The 20,500-nt window shown below is 47.4% G+C and overlaps 1 protein-coding gene across 1 annotated transcript in view; it reads right to left on the bottom strand.

Moving 5' to 3' along the window:
• VSTM4 (V-set and transmembrane domain containing 4) overlaps positions 1-20,500 on the bottom strand; it is a 78,552-nt gene that overhangs the window by 39,166 nt on the left and 18,886 nt on the right. The window contains exons 3-4 of the mRNA XM_084794475.1: positions 11,605-11,670; positions 5,195-5,302 (exon numbers count right to left, since the gene is read on the bottom strand). Of these exons, the coding sequence (XP_084650601.1) occupies positions 5,195-5,302; positions 11,605-11,670 (174 nt within the window). The remainder of the gene's footprint in view (positions 1-5,194; positions 5,303-11,604; positions 11,671-20,500) is intronic.

The following is a 20,500-nucleotide window of genomic DNA, read 5'->3' on the forward strand; positions in this document are numbered from 1 at the left end:
TCCAGATTCTTCAGTGGTGGAAGGCTAACTAACAGGATGCCTGTTCTGCCCACACCCAGGACTAGGAGTCCCACAGTCCTGAAAGGTAAGCTGAATACCCCTCCCTGCTTTACAGTCAGGAGATTTGGGGGCTCAGATGTAATTCCTCTGCAATATCTGAAGACTCACTTTGTAGATAAATGAACTTGAATCTAGGCTCCGAGTCCAGGACTCTTGAGAAACCTGCTAGGAGGCTCACAAGCCTCACTAAGGGAAGATGGCCTCTTTCCCACCAGTCTCAGTGGGCAGGCAGGGGAGAGAGGGGTTGTAATGAGCTTTGGGTTGTCCAGTCTCTGGTCCTAGAAGACAGACTGCAAGTGGGCAGAAACTAGAGCTCACACTGACACGTATACAGTAAGGAAAGGGCACCCCTGCTCCTGCCTGGTCCCAAGGTGCCTTACAATCACCTCACAGTAGCTCATTGCCAAATCACCCTTTGGAAGCTCAGGCACAGAAGGCTGGGAGAGCATCAGAAGCTCCCTGGGCCAGCAAGACTAGATGGACTCCTGACAAGCAGTGGCCTTAGAAACCAGTGTCCTGAGAAACCACCAAACTCAGAGCTCAGTCCTGGGCCCCAGGACTGGTGTTCTGCAGGGTGACTCAGCTGAAAAGGCCCCAGGGTGAGGACCTGGGCAGGGTAAGCATTAGCACTGAGAGCAAGGACAGTGATTTGTGCTAGAGAGCAGAATGGAATACGCCTGGGCTGGGCTGGAACACGTGGGTACAATTAGCCTTGCTCATGGAGCAGCTGGGCATCCTGGAAACATAGCAGCAATGGCTGAGGCAGAACAGCAGCCAAGAAAGCTGGCCTGCTGCCCTTGGCTTTGGAAGAGCCAAGGGTATTGCAGGGTCCTCAGGATGTCCTCTGTCCAGATGCTCCTGCAGGAACCAAGGAGCACTGTTGGGTAGGAGCAGCCTACAAACCTTAGTCCCCTATGACCCCTACAGAAGGGGCTGGCTTTCCCAATCATGCACACACAAAAATCCAAGCAACGGGGCTGGAGAGATGGCTCAGAGGTTAAAAGCACTGATTGTTCTGCTCTTCTTCCAAAGGTCCTGAGTTCAATTCCCAGCAACCACATGGCGGCTCACAATCATCTATAATGTGACCTAATGCCCTCTTCTGGCCTTCAAACATTGCATACATAATAAATAAAACCTTTAAAAAAATCCAAGCAACACACTTTGAGGGGAGAACCTAAACACCAAGAGGCTCACAGTAGGGCCTCTTGTAAGAATTGGACCCCCTCTTCAAACCAAACATTATCCTCGACCCTTTATTTACAGTTCTAGCTTAAGTCACAATGATGCAGATTTGTTATAATTCAGGGCATGGGATGTGAAGCCATTATAAAAAGTTGGCAAGTGTCATTGGATTGTAGTATCTTAGGATCACAGAACCATTTGGACACATGTAGTATGGCCCACAAATGCTTAATGGTCCTCAATGAGAGTAATAGTCATTGACAGCAGCTAGCTCACAACAGAGCCCGCTTCCTGTGGTATACCCTGGCCAGGTGGTTGTTATGGAAACATCCCAGCACTCCTGACCCCGAAGAGCCCCCATGGCAGTCAGTTATTCCCTAGCTACCTATGGTAACTGGGCTGTACCTCTTTCTCCACCCCAAGTTGGGGTCTACCTTGCTTCCAGTTTGGCAGTGGGAGAGACAGCAATATTGAAATAAATCACCATCACTCTGCATTCCCCTCTTTTCCACCAGGAAAGGAGAACTCAGAGGATTAATGTCCCAGAGAGTGCTGGGACAGAAGCAGAGCCACCAAAGCATTGGGTCCCCAACTGGACTTGTCCCCCAGTTTCTTAAAACTTAGTGTCCTTGAGCTTAGGGCACAGAGCATTAACACTGGAAATATTGCACTCAATGGCTTTGGTATTCAAGGGGAATCGAACAACCAGTGACAATTTGCTCCTGTTCAATGACCCTCTGGAGTTCACATTGAAAAGGAAGAAACCCATTCATAAGCACCTAAGACCCAAGCTCATTTAATGTAAATGTAAGGTCTGTAAGTGTGGTTTTTGTTCCATCTTAATATACAATGGATGTTACAAGGGTATGAAAACCGAATGTGTATACTGCTTGTTTTGTGCTTTGCTGGAAACTCCTAAGTTGGGGCTCGCAAGCAGCCCTATTCCCAGATGTTAAAGTCTACCTGCACCCATCCATACTTGTTTCTGCCACGTGTATGTCAAGTGTAGTGTTGACTTATATGTAACTGTGACCAAAACAGCTGGAAGAACACTTGAAAGGAAGAAAAAGAGTTCCTTGCTCCCAGCCTGCAAAGGGCTCAGTCCACAGACGTTTGGCCTCATGTGCTCAGGCAAAACACCACAGAAGGGGCAGCAACTGCCTGAGACTACGCTTTAGTTCTTGGTGGACACGGAGCAGAGAACAAAATGGGACACGTGACAAGAAAACCCAAAAAATACCTGACTCCAGTGATTTACTTCCTCCAGCTACTTGTCACCTTGTGAAGTTCCCAGGACCTCCCAACATAGTCCCATCAGCTTGGGACTCAGCCTCGAACACATGCGCCTATGGTGGGGACACCTTATGCTCAAACCATAACACCATGTCTTCATACACATCCTATGTAGCTTTTGCGAGTCACCGATAAAGGGCTCTTGTCCTCTCTGAAACTCATATCAAAAGAGGTAGCCCGGAGCCACAGAAGCCAGGCGGATCTGCTTAGAAAGAACTTCATCAATGACCCTTCATGGGAAGCTGGAGAAAAGTTCCTTCACAATGGTCACCCTCAGATGCCTGAGAGTTTTCTAGAGTAGAAAACTAGGACATTTGGGATACAACTAGAGCCCTCATCTCACCTCTGTCACTGCCTAGTTTAGGGATATTGTCACACACTCTAGTCTCGTGGGAACCATGCAGGCAACACAGGACTTGGAGGAGTAGAACCATGCACTGGGTCTATAACAGGTGCTCAAACAATGCTCTTGACATCTAGGCAGGGCTTTGGATGCTGAGCACAAGCACCCTGCAGCATCCTGGCAGGCGAAGGTGATGAGCCAGTTTTAACAACCATTTCTTGAGGTCTCTCTATGAGGCATGGAGGAAGATGTCAGGTGCCCCCCCACCCCACCCAGTGTGTCCGGTCTGCCTTTCTTGGCATTTCTCCAATTCCTGGGCCCTGCCTCAAGTCCCATGGAGTCTGCACCTCAAGTCTGTCCAAGCCCTGGTGGGGCTGCCCTTAGCACACACCCAGCTTGGAGGCTGCTGGTGACTTTTAAGCTCCAACAGCTGGTAGCAGAGCAGCTGGGAAGCAAATCTATTTGTTCATCATTTGTGGAGCATCTGTCATGAGCCAAATTCCAAGGAGGGTCTGTCACATGCATGCTCTCTGCCTCACACAGAGTTCTCTGGAAGGGAGGCAGGGGGCCAACACCCATGGGCAACATTTGCCACAAGCTCAGAGAAGCAGCTGGGGTCCGTGAACTAGGGAAATTCTGGGATATCTTAATGGGGTGGCAGGTGCCATGGAGGAAGGTACCTAAGGGCAGCACAGTGAATCACAAGGCTGGAGGGCAGCTCTCGGGCTCTAGTGGAGCGGTATCTGGCCTGTACCCCTGGCTCCATTTCCAGGGCTGCATGTGCTTCCTGTCAACTGAGGCCAAATCCTGGAACTTGCTGATGGCTCCTTTGTCTTCCATGCTTGCTGCCTTTGGTTTAACATTAAGGGGAAGAAATACTCGGAACTCTGCACTGAAGAAAGGAAGTTGTGCGTGCAGGACCCTTGAGCCTGCTTGTTGCCCCAGCTGGACTTTGGCTGAATTGCTCTTCTGTGCCATCTCTCCCACCACAGCAATTTATTTTATTTAATTTATTTTATGTGTGGGTGCTTTGCCTGCATGTACATCTGTGTACCATGTCATACCTGGTGCTGGAAGAGGCCCTAAAGAGGGTATCCAATTCCCCTGGACTAGACTTAATGATGCGTGTGAACCATCATGTCGGTGGTGTGAGCTGAACCCAGGCTCCCTGGAAGAGCAGCCAGAGCTCTTCACTGCTGAACCCCGTGACAACAGCAGCTCTTATAGGTTTCAGAATGTTTCCTCCTCACCCCTTGAGCAAGTTTCCCATGGGTGTCAGGCCCTCGAAGCCCATCCTCCCTTTCTGGTTTCCGCAATCTTGCCCATATCCCTGGGCAGCTGTCCCCTTTGTAGCTGTCATTCAGTTTCCCAGTATAAAGCTTCCTATGAGCATGAACAGAAGCTAACTCTTCCCAGATCCGCAACCCGAGCCTTATAGTGGCAGGGATGTGTGACTTAACTCGCATGTCACCATAAGTGTGCTCAGGGTCCACCAACTCCTTTTGGAGAGTCTTGGGGGAGGGGGTATGTATGAGGAATACTCAGAGGGGGCTTTAAAAGAAACAACAGCTCAAGCAAGGGCCGAGGAGGCAGCCAACACCCTGGAAGAAGGTTCGCTGAGCCTTCTTTGGAGAACAGAACAGGGGCAGCCAGCTGGGCAGATTCTCAGAACAACTAGACTTGGGAAATGGAGCTCAGTAAGAGGCACGGACCGCTGTTAGAATGGGCAGCATTCCTAGGGAGATAAGAGTCATGGACTGCAATGCCTGGGAAAGAAAACAGAGGGAAAGAGGACTGAGGACAGACTCCAGGGAATCAGAGACTCTGACAAGAAAGGAGGAGGAGGCATCAGACTGGAAAAGAACAGAGGAGGTAGGGCATTCCAGGTGTCACCTGCCTGCCAAGAAGACATTTGCAAGCCCTTTGGTTTGGCAGCTTATCCCCCAAAACTCAGTCCTAAGAGGGTGAGCCAAAATGCAATGCCAGGCTGCCCTGGCTATGGCTTCAGCTTCCTCAGGACGAATAACACAATAGTAGCTGAGGAACCCGAAGCCCTAGCAGTGAAGAAATGTGAGGGAGGGGAATCTAGCTGGTGCGGCTCGGGTCAGCTTATCCCAGCATCACCTATGAGAAGCCAATCTGCCCGCTCACTCTGCTCTCTGGTTCCAGGTAAACAGTTGCTGACCCAGGATGCCTTCCCACCAAGATGATAGATACTTTGCCCAACATCATCATCTGCCTGCCTGCCTCCCTGAGTGCACACGTGTATGGTGTGTCTTCCCATCCCAGACATGACCTTATCTGTTTTCTTACCTCTAGATTTCCTCTTGTGAAACACAGTCTGGCAGGCAATGACCAGGGTGAAGAGCAGAACACTGAGGATGCCCACACAGCACACAAGGACGGCATACATGTAGAGATCTGAAAGGCACATTGTTATAAACAGTAACTGCAAATGAACCACGAAAAGGATTTCTGATATAAACTATAAAGATCTTTCAGGAAAAAAATGCACAAGTGGAAACCCTTCAGATCTAGATTTGGGAGGCAGAGTTCCTAGGCTGTCATCAGAGGCAAACCTCAAGGGCCAGCAACGCAGCTCAGAGGCAGAGCATCCACCCACCTAGCGACAAGAAGTCTCACTGTGAGAGTAAACACAGAATCCTACCTGGAAAGTGGGTAAAGCATGCAGAGACGTTTCACCAGACAGAGTGCTGGGAAGAAGGTGGCTAAGTTAGGTCACTCCAACTGGGCTGATAGTGCTTGAAAATGGAAGAGCTATTTTGGAAAACTTTTGAGAAGTGAAAATAATTTGTTTTTTTAAATAAGGGTGTGTGTGTGTGTGTGTGTGTGTGTGTGTGTGTGTGTGTGTGTGTATGCATACACACATGCACATACATACAAGTATCTGTAGAGGCTAGATAACAGTATCAGATCCAGAGTTGCAGATGATTGTGGGCCCTTGGCTATGGGCACTAGGAACTAAGCTCTGGTCCTTTGCAATGGGAGCAAGGACCTTTAAGTACTGAGCCATCTCTCCAATCCCCCTGCCCCAAACAATTTGAAATGGTTGTTCAAATTGTTTACCATTGACTAATCATTGTTTTGATCTGTTTTCTTTATAACAAAGAATTCTAGGATGAGCATTCATCAATGTGAATCTTAATTCATCTCATACTATGTTCTCAAGATTTGAGTTTCTAGTTTTACCTCTGAGTCGGCAGGCATGCTATCTGTCCAGGAACCTAGGAAGGCTGGGGGCAGACAACATGTCTGATGCCATTAAGTCCTTTTGTGTTCCTAGAGCTGGTCGACATTTTTGTCTACACTAGACTGAATAGATTTCTGTTCCTGGCTACTTAGAAATTTGAACTAAAAAAGAAGCATAGTTGTGTCTCTATGTTTCCAGTTTCCACCTCCAAAAATTCAAACAGTTATGTATCGAAACCATTTTTTTTAAGCCTTGAGAGCTAGAGAAATGATTCTGTGGCTAAAAGTACTTTTTCTTTCAGAGGACCCAGTTTTGGTTCCCAGCACTCACAACAATTGGTAAATCTAGTTCTAGAGGAACCAACACTCTCTACTGACCTTGAAGGTACCGCACACATGTGATGCATGGATGTACATGCAGAGAAACATCTGTATATAAGCGCAAAAAAAACCATAAATACATATAGGGGTTTGAATCAGAATGTAGCCTACAGGCATATATATTTGAATGATTGGTATGGGCCACAATTGATAGAAGTGTTTAGGAAGGATCAGGAGGTGTGGCTTTATTAAAGGAAGTGCAGCACTGGGGTGTGAGCTTTGAAGCTTCAGAAGCTCATCTCAATCCCAGTTAACTCTCTCTCTCTGCTTTGCTCTCATGGATCAAGATGTGAGCTCTCAGCTACGGCTCCAATGCCATGCCTGCCGGCCTGCTGCCATACATCCCACCATGATGGTCATGGGCTCAAGACCTCCAGAAACATAAGCCCCCAAATTAACTGCTTTCTTCTATAAATTGACTTGGTAAATTTATTTATTTTTTTGTCACATATGGGTAGGCTGAAGGTAGGGTCTCCCAGGGGGATCCTGGAGCAGAGGGGAGCTAGAGGGAGAATTCTAAATGCAAGAGCACTATGGGAAGTGCTTAATGCCTCAAATGCTGTTCATAAGCAACCATGTGGTCTTCCTACCCATGTACTTGGAATGGCCTAGTGGAAGCCAGATTACAATGGACGGAAAGTCACAGGATGTGAGGAGCTCTGGTTGGCTTTTTCCCGGTAGTAAAGTCCACTGCTTGTTCACAGGGACACACGTGATCTTGTCTGAGGCTTTATAGTCTGGTAGAGTGGAATTGGCTAGAGAGTTCACACTTACACCTCCATTTCAACAATGCAGAACTCAACAATGGGACTCGTGGATTCTGAAAGAAGCAAGTCATGATCGACTGAGGTCACAGACCCAGACTGAGGACAGGATTCCAGGATACAGGACAGTCTAAATCCTGTGACTCCCATAGCCAGTCCCGATTTATTCATTATTGAGAAAATTATTCCAGGAACTTGGCTGGCATGAAAAAAAAAGTGGTAAATAGCCCAATTGCCTTGCTAGGCCACACAGAATTGGGGCAGATGGAGACAAAGCAGTCTCTTAGGGATTCAGATGTCAGTCCCGATAAAAAGTCAGGGTAATTTGGCTTCTGTTTCCTTCTTGGATAGGAAGAAAATGCTGTCTTACTAAAGTCTCTATGCCCCAAGATAAAAGTATCCTCACCCACCTGTCCGTTTATTCTCTCTACACTTTTTAGATTGGGACCAGGGAGGAACAGGGCTGCAGGGGAGCTCTGAGATTTGTTAATCTTGTCAGAGGTCCCTGTAACACACCACACACATCTGGGAACTGCTCTGCCCTGGAAGGAGGCAAAGAATTCAAGGTCCAATCCTAGACGCGGCAAGAGGGAGCTGGCTCTCTACAGGCAGCTGTGGCTGCAGAATCGTAAGACCTCTGGCTGCTTTGTAATGCTCTGCTGCTCTGCCAAGCATAGAAGCCCTGGGGGTGATGGATACCCATCAGTGGGCACCACCCACCCACATGTGGATCTTCATGCGTGGGTACCAGTGGATGGTCTCTGGTCAGCTCTTGGAGCTATAGGAGCCTTAAAATGTGTCTCTTTGCAGGAAGAGGAAAAACAACACATGCGCATCCCCTCCCTCAGGCAGCAGTCAACCCTGAGAAGTCCTCACTTTGTCTACTGTGCCAAGCATTTTATTTTTACTACATAAAAAAGGGGCAAAGCTGTTCAAAACAGTGGCCCTGCCACTGACCCTAGTTTTCTCTGTAAACAAAGGTTAGCCCAAAGCCAGGGAGGGTCCCCAAATCACAAGACTAGGATCACATTTTCACAGTGACAGCTCAGGCAAGTTGCCCTGTGCTCTAGAGACTGTTCTCAGGCTTGAGTTCTGGCCTGATGTCATCCTCTCTTCTCCCTTGATCTATCTATAAAAGATGCCTCAAAAAATTTCAAAACGAGAGCCTGACCAAATAACACTGTTTGAAGAGTAAAACTAACCCTTTAGGCCCAAAGTCAACAAAACTTCGAAAACCAATTTGTGAATATCACATGGGAGGGTTGCTGGAGCTTGTAGCTTGCTGGCAGCGAGCTCATAGCGTTCACGAGCTAGTATCAAAATAAATGAATAGCCACACAGGACTGAGGGTTTAGCTCTGTGGCAACGTATAAGCACAGACTGTGTCAGGCACTGGGCTTAATTCTGTCCAAATAAATAATAAAATGAATGAACAAATGCAAAATAAGTGAATATATAAATAACAAAATATTATCTATACCTACACATTCAACAATAGCAAATATCATGCAGCCATCCTTAAACCTGTTTGTGATTTTTGTCTTTTGCCACTGAGCTGCTAAAGACACCACTGCCACTTTTAGACAAGCTGCAAAGCAAAACAAAACAAAAGGGTCTTCCCAAAACAGATGGTGGGGCCAGCAGGCTGCAGTGGCTGCGCACACCACAGGGAGGCCAACACAGGGTGACAATGTTACTGAGCCAGCTCCTGCCCATCCTCCTAGACTGCCAACTGAGCCAGGCAGGACAAAAAGCACCTGTTGCCTGGCAACCAGCAGAGTATTCAGTGCTGCTGTAAAACTGTGTGACCCAGCATTCCTTAGCACAACCAAGTGCCCCCCACCCGACCCCTCCTGCCACAAGAGCAGTCAAGAAAGCCAGGGTCAGTATTTTACATTTCCAGTTCAAAGGCAAGAGCCTAGGGAATAGCTGTTCCGGCAATAAAACTCTGTGTACTTCCACTATTTTTTTTTAATGCAGCCTGTAATACCATCTTGCTCAGGGCAAACTATCTGAGTGATAGCCCCGAGGGATTTTAACTCGCTCCAATAGCTCATCAAGAGTCCTGACAATCAATGCTTGTTTTGTTGGGCAGGCACACCGCCAGACCTAGCTAAGCCCCAGGAGGATGGATATCTGTCCACAGCCCACAGTGAAGCTCTTCCAATCAGGAACAAAGGGGGGAAAGGCCTGAGATCCTGTGCCAGAGAGTTTCAACTACACCCTTGACCTTGCTAAAGCTGTGGCGGGTTTAAAAAGCAGAACACAGGGACATTGCTGCGGTGGCGGCCAGCGGCGGTAGCAGCAGCGGTGGCTGCAGATATTGCCAGTGCCATGATCACCACCACCACCTCCAGCAGGAAAAAAGAAAAACATGGAAACAACTGTCCTGGGGTATGCATGATGAATGATGAGAATGTCAGCTTCTGGTCTTTGATAGGATTTTACTGACTCCATTGAGAAGAAAGTCCATGCTGGGCCACAGATTGTACTCACAGTTAAATTGAGAGCTAAGCTTATAGTCTGTGCCTTTGGCGTTATACAAGCTGCGGAGTGTGTCCAGACTGGTGCTACAGTCCTTTGAAATGCATGAGGTCTTTTCTCTTGTAGCATTGCAGTCTTAAAATGTAGTCCTTAGGTCATCCCCATCAAAGCCACCTCACACCCCTGAGTACGCGCGATTCCCTCAGGCAGATGCTTTAATGACCTCCCTTGGTGAATCCTGCAGCCATTTCCAGTGTGCCACCCGATCCTAGCGCCATGCTTATGACAGTTCCGAAGACAGAGGGTAAGGCTCAGCCAGATTGCCTTAGTTTTACTCCAGTGCAATGAGAAGAGAAAACCCTGCTTTCTATCCCACCTCGACACACACACACACACACACACACACACACACACACACACACACACACACACTCTGTGGGAGAGAGACTAGGCCTGCTTTGCTAGGAGAAAGTTATCAGATTTTTAAAAAGGGAATTATGAAATGTAGAAGGAAATTTTGAAGATTCACTATTGGGAAAAAAAATGTGATCTGAGAAAGGGAGGGAAAAAACTTACAACTATAACATTAAACAATAAGTCCTGGCAAACTGAGTGGTTATGTGGACATGAGTGGCTCACCAACCATGGAAAATTAGAGCCAAAATTTTCAAAGCGACATGGTTGTCTTTCTAACAGGCTACTGGAAAGGGGAGCTTTGAATCCCTGAGCTTTCCCTATAAGGACAATTGCCGCCCATGGTTCTGCATACTCTCTTGCTGACCTACAGCGGGTAGGGGGCAGGGCACAGACCTCTTCCTAGATCCTTTGACCAACTCCCTCCACATCAATCAATGCAATGCTTCCCAAGATGGAATCCTCCCAAAGGTCCTGCCCCCAGTGACATTAACCACTGTCCCCTGTCCAAAGGCTCTGCCTGAGAGCTTGAGAGAGCATGATGTCACTGCTTATGGTCATAATCTTCAGTTACTTTGTGATGGCCATCTCTCTACTGGTCTTTCTATGAGGCAGAGACCTGTAACCTCCTAACTCTTGGTATCTGGGGGCAGAATCTGTGGATATGTGGATTGTCTTGTGCATTGTCTCCATCCTCAAGTTCCCACATCTGAGGCAACCAAAACTGTCTCCTGAAACCAGAAAATGTCCCCTACAGGGCAAAAGCACCCACTGTTGATAACTCCACACCAAGACTCATACTTGAATGGCGGCCAGAGGCTTGCGTTATACAAGTGTCTTAGAAATCATGCTACAGAGTGTGCCAAGACTGAATGCTGCATCCTTTCAGAAGCGAAAGGCACCACCTAAGGGTTCAGTTTGCATTCATAACAAGCTCCAGGGAGGGGCCGCCGCTGGGAACTGTCTCTCGGGCTGTGGCTCCTAGCCTGCTGCAGGCTGGAATCAAATACGGAGGTATTCATAGGGTTCCGCGCTAAGTTAGTATCTCTGGGGAGGGCCAAGCACTCCTGTTTTTAAAGCTCCCTGAGTGGTTTTAACACAGGAGGAAAACCAGTTGCTTATAGCTTTCAAAATCTTTAGAACCCCAAACTTCTGAAGCAACCAAAAATTAAGGGCAGCTTTTGTGGATGCATTCTTTAATTTCCCATGCCCTCCTTGGCATCATCTAGGAGAGGTACAGGGGAAGTAAAACAAGGAAACAAATAGAATTGGTCAGAATAAGGGCTTCACCACTGCTTTGTCCACTCTAGACAAGACCGCCAGCAACTCCCATTTCACTCCCACAAGATCAGTCCAGGAACTTATAACCTGATGCTAGGAAAATACCAGGCAACGCAAATCTTTTTTTTTTTTCCTATTCCTTTGTTACTGTCTAGAAAGGAGGCTGCTGCATCAAGATGCCAGGCTTACCTTCAAAAAATGTCCAGGTCACTTTCTTTTTCTCAAAGGAATCTTCATCAACTTTGAGGGAGATCACTGTAAGCAGAAAGAGACAGGGCAGGGTGACACACGGCAGCTTATACCCCCGGCCCACACTGTAACCCCAAATGGTGCCATATGCTACTGATGTCACTTAACTTTATAATGTCCATAGGAAAAAACAAAAAAACAAAAAACAAAACAAACAAACAAAATAACCAAAGCTATCTTAAGTCATCTCAACTCAGATACCAAGGAGAAACACAATGGCTCTCACCAAGGACAGGCATTATCTCCATCCTCAAGATCCTAGTGGCATTCCCACATCTGAGGCTAACAAAATTGTCTCCTGAAACCAGAAAATGTCCCTTATGGGGCAAAAGCACCCGCTGTTGATAACTCCACACCAAGACTCATACTTGAATGGAGGCTAAAGGTTTGCGCTATGTGTCTTAGAAGCCAGTAAGTGGAAAAACCAAAGTACAGAGAGCCCTACCTGCCCCCACATACTTTCAAACACCCACTTCCTTGGTGATTTTTACCACCTTCCGTGGTGCAGTGCTGGAAATTATTCCAGACAGAAGCACCTACAGTCACGCCACAGAGACCACTCTAAATGCAAGGCACTCCCAAAGACAGCCGCTCCTACTCTTGAGATTATTTTTTCTTTTATTTGGTGATTGGTCACTGGATTTACTTGCTCTGCTTTCAGTAGAGTTGAATTATAATATGTGACACCCTGAACATCACACTAGGGAACTCAACAGATACAACAACAACAAGAAAACACATACAATATCAGGTACTGAGCTGGTCATTCGACAAAACTTTCCATGTGGACAGAAATGTTCCATGGGAGTGTCGTCCAGTTGGGCAGCTATTGGTCACATGTGGCTACTGAGCATTTAAAATGTTGACTGACTGACCAAGACATCACACCTTTAATCTCAGCACTTGAGAAGCAGAGTGAGGCAGATCTCTGTGAGTTCCTGGTCAGCCTGGTCTACACAGCTACTTCTAGGACAGTTAGGGCTACACAAAGAAACCCTGTCTCAAAAACGCAAACAAAAATACAATTGAATTAAATTTCAGCAATTTAAGTTGTCACACATGATCTGTGGCTGAAGAGCTCTAGGCAAGAGAAGCCAAGGACTTGGATTTTGGAAAGGTGGGCAGAACGTAGAGATGGCCTGATGCTCATTTCATTTTATTGCACTTCCAGAATTATTGTTGTCATAGATTTCACTTAATTTTCTTTGCTTTTGTTTTTTGCTGCCTTTGTTGGATAGCTAATCTTCTCTTCACGTGTGTCTAACCTGCTGAAAAGCCTCTTTATTAGGTTTTTCTTTTCATATATGGCCTCTTTCAGCTCAGGGTTATCTGTCTAATTCTTCTTCAGATGTCCCAGTTCTCCAATGGATCCTCCAGCTTCTAACGTAATTTCCTAACCAGGTTAATGACAAACTGCAACAGCCACGCCCGACAACTTCCATAACAATGTGACCCGTTTCTCCCATCTGGTTTTGATTTGAAGTTGTCTCAGCATGCCTGAGAACTTTTCCAAAGTGAATATCAGACCCTGTTAGAAGCATCACAACGTCTCTAGAAAGGTCTTCCATTTCCTGAGAGCGAGGGGGAGGAGACTGACGTTCACTTTAATCCTCTCAGGGTTTGAACTGCTTAGGAACTGACTTTTTAGAGTCCGGTCTGTTTCTTGCCTTGGGTTTGGCCCTTCAGGGCTCTGTAGCAGGAAGCTTGGACTGTTTGTTACGGTCCTCACAGTTTTCATGCCGTGCTCGTACCAAACTCATTTGCCTTCAAAACATCCTGGCTGTCACTTTCTCTATCGCTGCACTAGGGCAGCTCCAGATGAACTTCTGGAAGGCAAGCGGTTTTGGATTAACTTCCGGAAGGCTTGTGTGTCTCCTTCACTGCTCCTTTCTGTAATCTCCCAGCCTAGGAACAAGTATAAGACCTGAAGTATATGAGCCCATAGATAACTGGGCATGTGGCTGAAGAAGTGGGTCAGTGGTTAAGGCCCTGGCTGCTCTTCCAGAGGAACCTGGCTCAACTTCCAGCACCCATGTAGAGGTGCACAATGTTCTGTGACTCCAGTGTCAGGGGATCTAAAACCCTCTTCTGTGGGAATCAGCCATGCACATGGTACACAGACAACTTACAGGCAAAATACTCTCATATATAAAATTAAAAGTAAATGTGCAATTTAGGAACACATGAAGATGCTATTCAGAAGGCAAATATTTATAGATTTCTTTTCCCCCTCCTAAAGAAAACTCCTGTCATCTTCACTTGACATATTCCTGGAAGTTGGCAAGGGGTGTGTGTGTGTGTGTGTGTGTGTGTTTGTGTGTGTGTGTGTGTGTGATAGAAAGCAGTTTGACCCTCCAAGAATGAGCTTTCATTGCCGGCATGGTCTTGAGTATGTGTATATGTAAATATATTATCCAAACTTAACCTTCTTGCTCAATTTGTCTTAATCCAGAACTCCTGTACTCTACCAAGAGCAACCAAGATTCCAGAACTTAATATAATAATAATAATAATGTGGTTATTGTGGGCTGTGGTGGGGTCTAAAGGGGCTGGTGCATTTTAAGCCAGGTGGCCATGTTGGAAAGGTGCGGAGCAGATTGGAGTGGAGGAAGAAGCCATAAAGAGGAATGCATAGGAGGAGACTTGAGCTTGAGGCTCAAGGTCCAAAGCATCCTGATGTGCTTCGTCCCCTAAAACTGTCCATCCATTTTCCCAACTACCCTAAATAGTTTCCACAACCCCACTCTTCAGTTTACTGAGCATGGGAAAGGATGATACCACAAAATCCTGATGCAGGCAGCACAGAATGGATGTAAAAGACCCTCTGAGTAGCTTAGCTTCAGGAGGTGAAAGCTTCTGGACCATCACGGTCCAGAGACTACTACTCCACTGTAGTCCAGGAGTCAGCTGCAGCAGCATCACTCAGGAAGTTGTCACACGTGCAGAACCGCAGTCCCTATCCCAGGTCTATGGCCCCAGAGTAACTGAGAGCCTAGTGAGTCACATGCAAAATATGAGGTAGGAGCTGTGGAAGGCAGCAGATTAATATAGTACCTGCCATGCAAGCATGGGATCGGAGTTTGGATCTCCAGTGCCTACATCAGAGCCGAAGGACTTAGCACTATTTCTCTGCTAACTGGAAATAGTCATGAACTGCCCTTGGCGAAACTGTTCTCTTTGAACACAGAGATTAGAGCTTCTTTGAGCAGTACACAGTGGTTAGTATGAAGATCCACAACTGGTCACACACAGAGAATAAGAGATCATGTAGTGCTCAGCTCTCAATGGGACATCCATGACACACCCCCACCAAAGGCTCAGGGATTCCTATAAAAAAGAAAATAGATACCTGCAGGGAAAAAAATGAAGACAAGACAGGGCCGTTGCACACAATAATTCACAGTGGCTGTGAGTGCATGCACAAGACTTACACAGGATCAAGCCAGACAACGATGGGGGCGGGTCTCACAATGTCCCGCCCCTGTGTGAGAGGCTACTGCCGATTGGTGGGAGGAAGAGTCAGTTTTCTTCAAGGAAGTGGCCCTTGAGAGGCTACCCTTGCTGCAGTAGATGGATCTACATCCCTGGACATCTAAGCCACACTAGAGACTCGGTTAAAAAAGACTACACCAAGTTGGCATGGGGAAGCAGTGGTTGGGACATACAGTAGAAGTTGGAGAGGAGGAAATGGGGAGGTTGGTTTGATCAAACCATTATAATCACTTATGAAATTATCAAAAAATAATTTAAAAGTGAATGGGGAAAATGTCTGGGCATAGCAAAGCATGCTTGTAAACTCAAGAGATGGGAGCAGGAGGATGGAGACTTGGGGGACTCTGAAGCTTATTAGCCAGCTAGACTGGCTGAATTAAAGGGTACAGTGACAGACTGCTTCAAAACCTAAAGGTGGAAAGCCATCAAAGGACATCCAACACCGGCCAGTCCTTCACATGCATGCACACACTTACACTAACAAGTACAAATGTCATTGACACATGCACACAATTTTTTAAAAAGGAACTAAAGGGTGTCGTGAGCCTATACACACTAGCTTAAAGTGCTCAACTGCCACTTGCTGGGTGTGGGGACCCAGGCAACGCACTGAAGTGGCTGATGGCTTAGCTTATAAAACGGGGTGACATGTACCAGTGACAGGACCAGCGAGGGTCACATGGGTTCGAATATATGGCGTGCTTCCAACAGTGTGGGAGATGCCATGAGCATCTCTACTCACAGGCAGCCTGCCCCTTAAGGGCACAGTTGTGATTTTATTGACTGCTAGGATCCCAATGCCTAGAAGGATTCTTTGCCTCAGAGTCCTTTCCATGGGCCAGTTGTTCCAACTGGCCAAAACAAAAGGGCTCTCCATTCCTGTCATGAGCCCTTTGCCTGGAATAGGTGGTCATCCCCCTTAGCCAAAGCAGGCACCCTTAGAGCGCTTCCATGCAGCTTCCGGGGAAAGAACCTTGGGTTCAGATTTAATCCAAGTTCAGGTCCCTCTGCCTCATGCATGTCGGCAGGTAGCCAATTCCTCTTAGCACAACACAGAGACACAGCCTAAGAAATCTCAAAGATGGGCATTTCTAAGCTATGGAGGCTCTCACCTGCCTTCCCACCCCAGGCAATTTTATGGGAAAGAGCAGCCATTTTGTTTGGTATCTGAAGGTCAGCAATACTTATCTGCTCCTACAAGAAATGTTGCACAGAGACCCTGCCAGGGCTTCAGGAATTTCCCTCAAAGTTCTGTTGTCACTATCTTATTTCAGCCGCTAAGCCTGTGCTATCTCAAGGGAATTTGACACAACGTCCAGCTATGTGTCTGAGAACACAGACTGTAAGGAAAGCCGGCTGTCTGATACCGCCTGTCCACAGCAAGGCCTTTGTAGTGGAGCAGCCGTGGCTCTGTTCCCTGCACAGACGTCCCTCCCTCTGTGGCACATGCACAAGGCCGATACAAACTGACTTTGGCCAATCTGTCCTGTAGGCACACAGTGAAAGAGGCCTCTCCAGGGCGGATGGGCTGGAAGAGAATAGGAATACTTTCTTGAAAGCCGTTTGCTGGAGGCTGGCTATAGCTCGATCAGTGGTCAAGTGCCTCTCAGTTATGTGTGAAGCCCTGGGTTTAATTCCTACCACCACAAAACACAGGGACCAAAAGAAAATGTGACACATTTTCCAACCAGATTATTCACATTGGCCCAAGACATTCTGAAATAAAATGCCCCTTTCCCCCTAAAAAAAATTTTTCACTTCAACTAGCTAGCTATCAGGAGACTGCAGGCTCTTTAAGTGAAGCCAACAAGTCTGTGTACTTTGGCTACTGGTCTCCTCCCCTTATAAACCAGCTGTATAGTCAGACAATAGGGGAAGGACAGCAAACAGGCCTCATGTCCAAACTCCTGCAATTTCTGGAACCTGCCAGCCACTGGTGGGTTGTTCTGTAGCTAGAGGCCGGGGCTGCTAGGTGGAGCAGAGGCTATGCATGCCTCGGGAAGGACTCCTCACAGGAGGAGCAACTACTGCCCTCCTCACACTGTAATTATTGATGCACTGTCTTCTCTTCCATCTTGCCTGCGTCCAGGAAAGTCAGGTGTAGGACCCAACCTTCCACTGGCTACAAAATTTAGGGTCTCTAGTTCCTCTACAGGCCTGCAGGGAGGGAGAGGGAGAGGATTACTGAACAGAAAGACAGAAGGATTTCGCGGTGCAGCTGCGCCAGCTATAGAGAGGGGCTTTGACCTCTGTGCCTATGTGTCAGTTGCTCCAAAGATCACAGTGGGGGAGAGTAATAAATATCACTCCTACCGGAGTCAATCCCTGACTGCTGGCTGCTTTGTTGTTGCTTTGAGCCTGGCAGCAGTAGACAGACTCCGTGTGTCTTCTCAAGGAGGCAGTGGCCCAGACAATGTGGCTGCCAGCTATTCTAGACCCTTGCCAGGAGAACAGAACAGGAAGTCATCTAGGAAGTTGTGAGAGTCACCACACTGCCGCCTCTCTGGGGGCTACTGGCTGAAAGAAGCCTTGGGATCAAAAAAAAGCAGCTTGTAGCCCAGAGGACTCCGACAAACCAATTAAGTCTAGAAGGGGCAGGAAGTAGGGTGCAAAGAAAGAATCTCAGGCACATCCTTGCAGGGGCCATAGGGAACTTGTCCTTAGACAGGAGCATCAAGGGCCTTGACGCCTAACTTGAAAAGAAGGCCCCGGATATGTCCCTGGAAAGGGTGCGGTTCACAGCTGTGACTAGGTTCACATGGAGACCCTGTGCTAATGCTCTCGGTGCACTGAGAGACTTCCAGCACTTTCCCAGTCCTTCAACCATCTATCTAAACTGACTGACTGATTGGTCATAGCCACCCATATTACAGATGGCCACACATTTTTAAAGGATCCATTTGTCCAGAAATTGTCTCCCCACTCTGTTCACCCGTGCCCTCAATCTCTTTAACAAAGAATTCAACTATTAGAGATGCTTTGGAGACAGGTATAGGTTACATCCAAGGACCAAGGGCATAAGAAAGGTTGCCTCTGGGTTGGGGAGAGCCACCTCAGCCTTTCTGTCTCTGTTGCTTGGCCAAGCTGGCTAAAGCATTAATGTGGATTTGGTGCATGTTGACCTCAGCAGAAGCTACCTAGTCTCTGATAGGCCCATACGGGAAACACTTAACATGCAGGACGACCAGCTGGTCCTTGTCAAAACAAAGGCTCTTTGGCAGGGGTGAGTGAGGGGAGGAAAGATTTGTTTGAAGAAGGGGTGCCGCTCAGAAGGGCCAGAGGCTCCAGGTCCCAGCACTCCACACGGAAGAGCCCTGTAGGTCATTGGAGCCCTGGGCTTTGGCCTCCTGTCCACCCCTGGGCAGGATTTAGCACTCAGGAAGATTAATCTAGACAACACCTCCTGAGTTCAGACAAGGGAAAGCACGAGTGACAGCACTGTGAGTGACCTGTCACAACAGTGTGTTCCCAAGGATTCGGAAACTCAGGGAGCTCATGTCGCCACAGGAAGTAGACACGGAACAGCACCAAAGACAGATCCAGGAGAGCTGCATGGGCATCTTCAAGGATGGGTACATCTACGTGGGTGAACTTTCCCTGGGGGACATGAGCATAGGTTTACTATCCCCAAATAGGGCACCGAGGAGCAACTCTACCCAAGCTTATCTTAGCAAACCAGGGAACTCACTGGAGTTACTCATAAGATCATGGATGGCATCAACTAGTCACAACACAGAAAAGTCTCACCCCAGCATGGATGACAACTCCCCCCATGGCTTTATAAGTGGAGTTTATTCAGTTAACTCTCTGCTTCTTTAATACTCACTCCTCCCAAGACCACTTGCAGTTGGGGTGGAATTACGTAACAGCTAGGAATCAAGAATGCGATGAGGTGATCAGAACCTCAGACAAGGGTCTAGTGACCCTCACCATCTCTCCTTTTATGAGAAAACACAACAGGCTGGGTATTGGGGGTCTCCTGTGGCAATAACAGCTTCTCTGGCTAAGACAGCAAGAGCTGCTCTGCTAGGTGGATGGCGGTCCACAGTCTCCGAGGGGATGACATTCGGAACGACCTTCAGACTTGGACTCTTGAGGCAACTTGCATCAGAGAAGTCTTCCTCCGGGACTATGCAGCAATCGCAGGCTCTCACTCTGTGCCAACTGTGCTGCCTTAGAACACATCACTCTACCTACAGAGTGTGTTCTGGGCATGTGTGTCCCTTGTATTATCTACATCTTTATCTTTCTAGAATTCTCCTTAGTCCATAGGTCACGGTATGTTTATTTCACAGGAGTGACGTGGTTCTGGAAGTATATGCCAGTATTCCTTGGCTGGAGCAGGAGGAGGTAGAAGCAAGGCTAGTCAATGTAACGAGACTGTGTCTCAGCAGAAAACAAGAGGAACAGGTGGATCAATTAGTCAGTCTGTGGTGTGGTATTGTATAGTATGGTCTGGCACGACATGGTGGGACATACTAGGGAAGCAGGCTACTCAGAAGGAACTGGAAGCGGGACCATGATAAGGTTACATATCGGAAGCTTTGGAAGAGGCCAGGGACAAGAGCCGCATTCCACTCAAGGCCCCTTTCTTCTCTGAAGCCTCAGAAGCCACAGAGACGCAGCAGCCACAGAGCTCACTGCTCTTGCACGGGCTAGCCCTGGACTTGCACTACACAGGGTCTATTTTACAGCCTTTCCACAGGAGGGAAGCAGGATTCCTTAAGCAGAGGATTATTCTTAGCTTCTGTCAAGAAGAGAGGAAGTCTAAGCCTTGCTCTCTGGCATGTGAGGCTTTGCTGATTTGTACCCGGCAGAACAGACACCACTCTGCCTTTATTTCCTCAGGCTCCATACTGCCCAGATCCAGGTAAGAAAAATATGTGTAAGGTGATTAGAAAACAAACTAATAAGTAGTTAATAACCCCTGTGCTCCTAATTTAAAGCTAGTAGGCTCACTATCCATCTACATTCAAGGGCCAGATAACTCCCAAGGGGAAAAAGATAAGACATAGCTGCGTTCCCACTTTGTGTGTGTGTATGTGTGTGTGTGTGTGTGTGTGTGTGTGTGTGTGTGTGTATGTGTATGTATGTATATATGTGTGTATGTATGTGTGTATATATATGTATATGTATCTGTATATGTATCTGTATATGTATATGTATATGTATATGTATATGTATACATCCACAAGTTCGGGGAGGAGCCATATACACACAGACCTCAGTTTCTGCTCTGGGCCTTGCCTGTCACTTCCTTTCCCTCTTGCCTCTCAAGAGGGGCAAAGGCAACCTCTCTTGAGGCTGAGACAGAGCCATGTATGTCATAAATGCCCCCTCAGTG

This window comes from Acomys minous, assembly GCF_964271855.1.
Source record: "Acomys minous genome assembly, chromosome: 9".
NCBI classification, from domain to species: Eukaryota; Metazoa; Chordata; class Mammalia; order Rodentia; family Muridae; genus Acomys; species Acomys minous.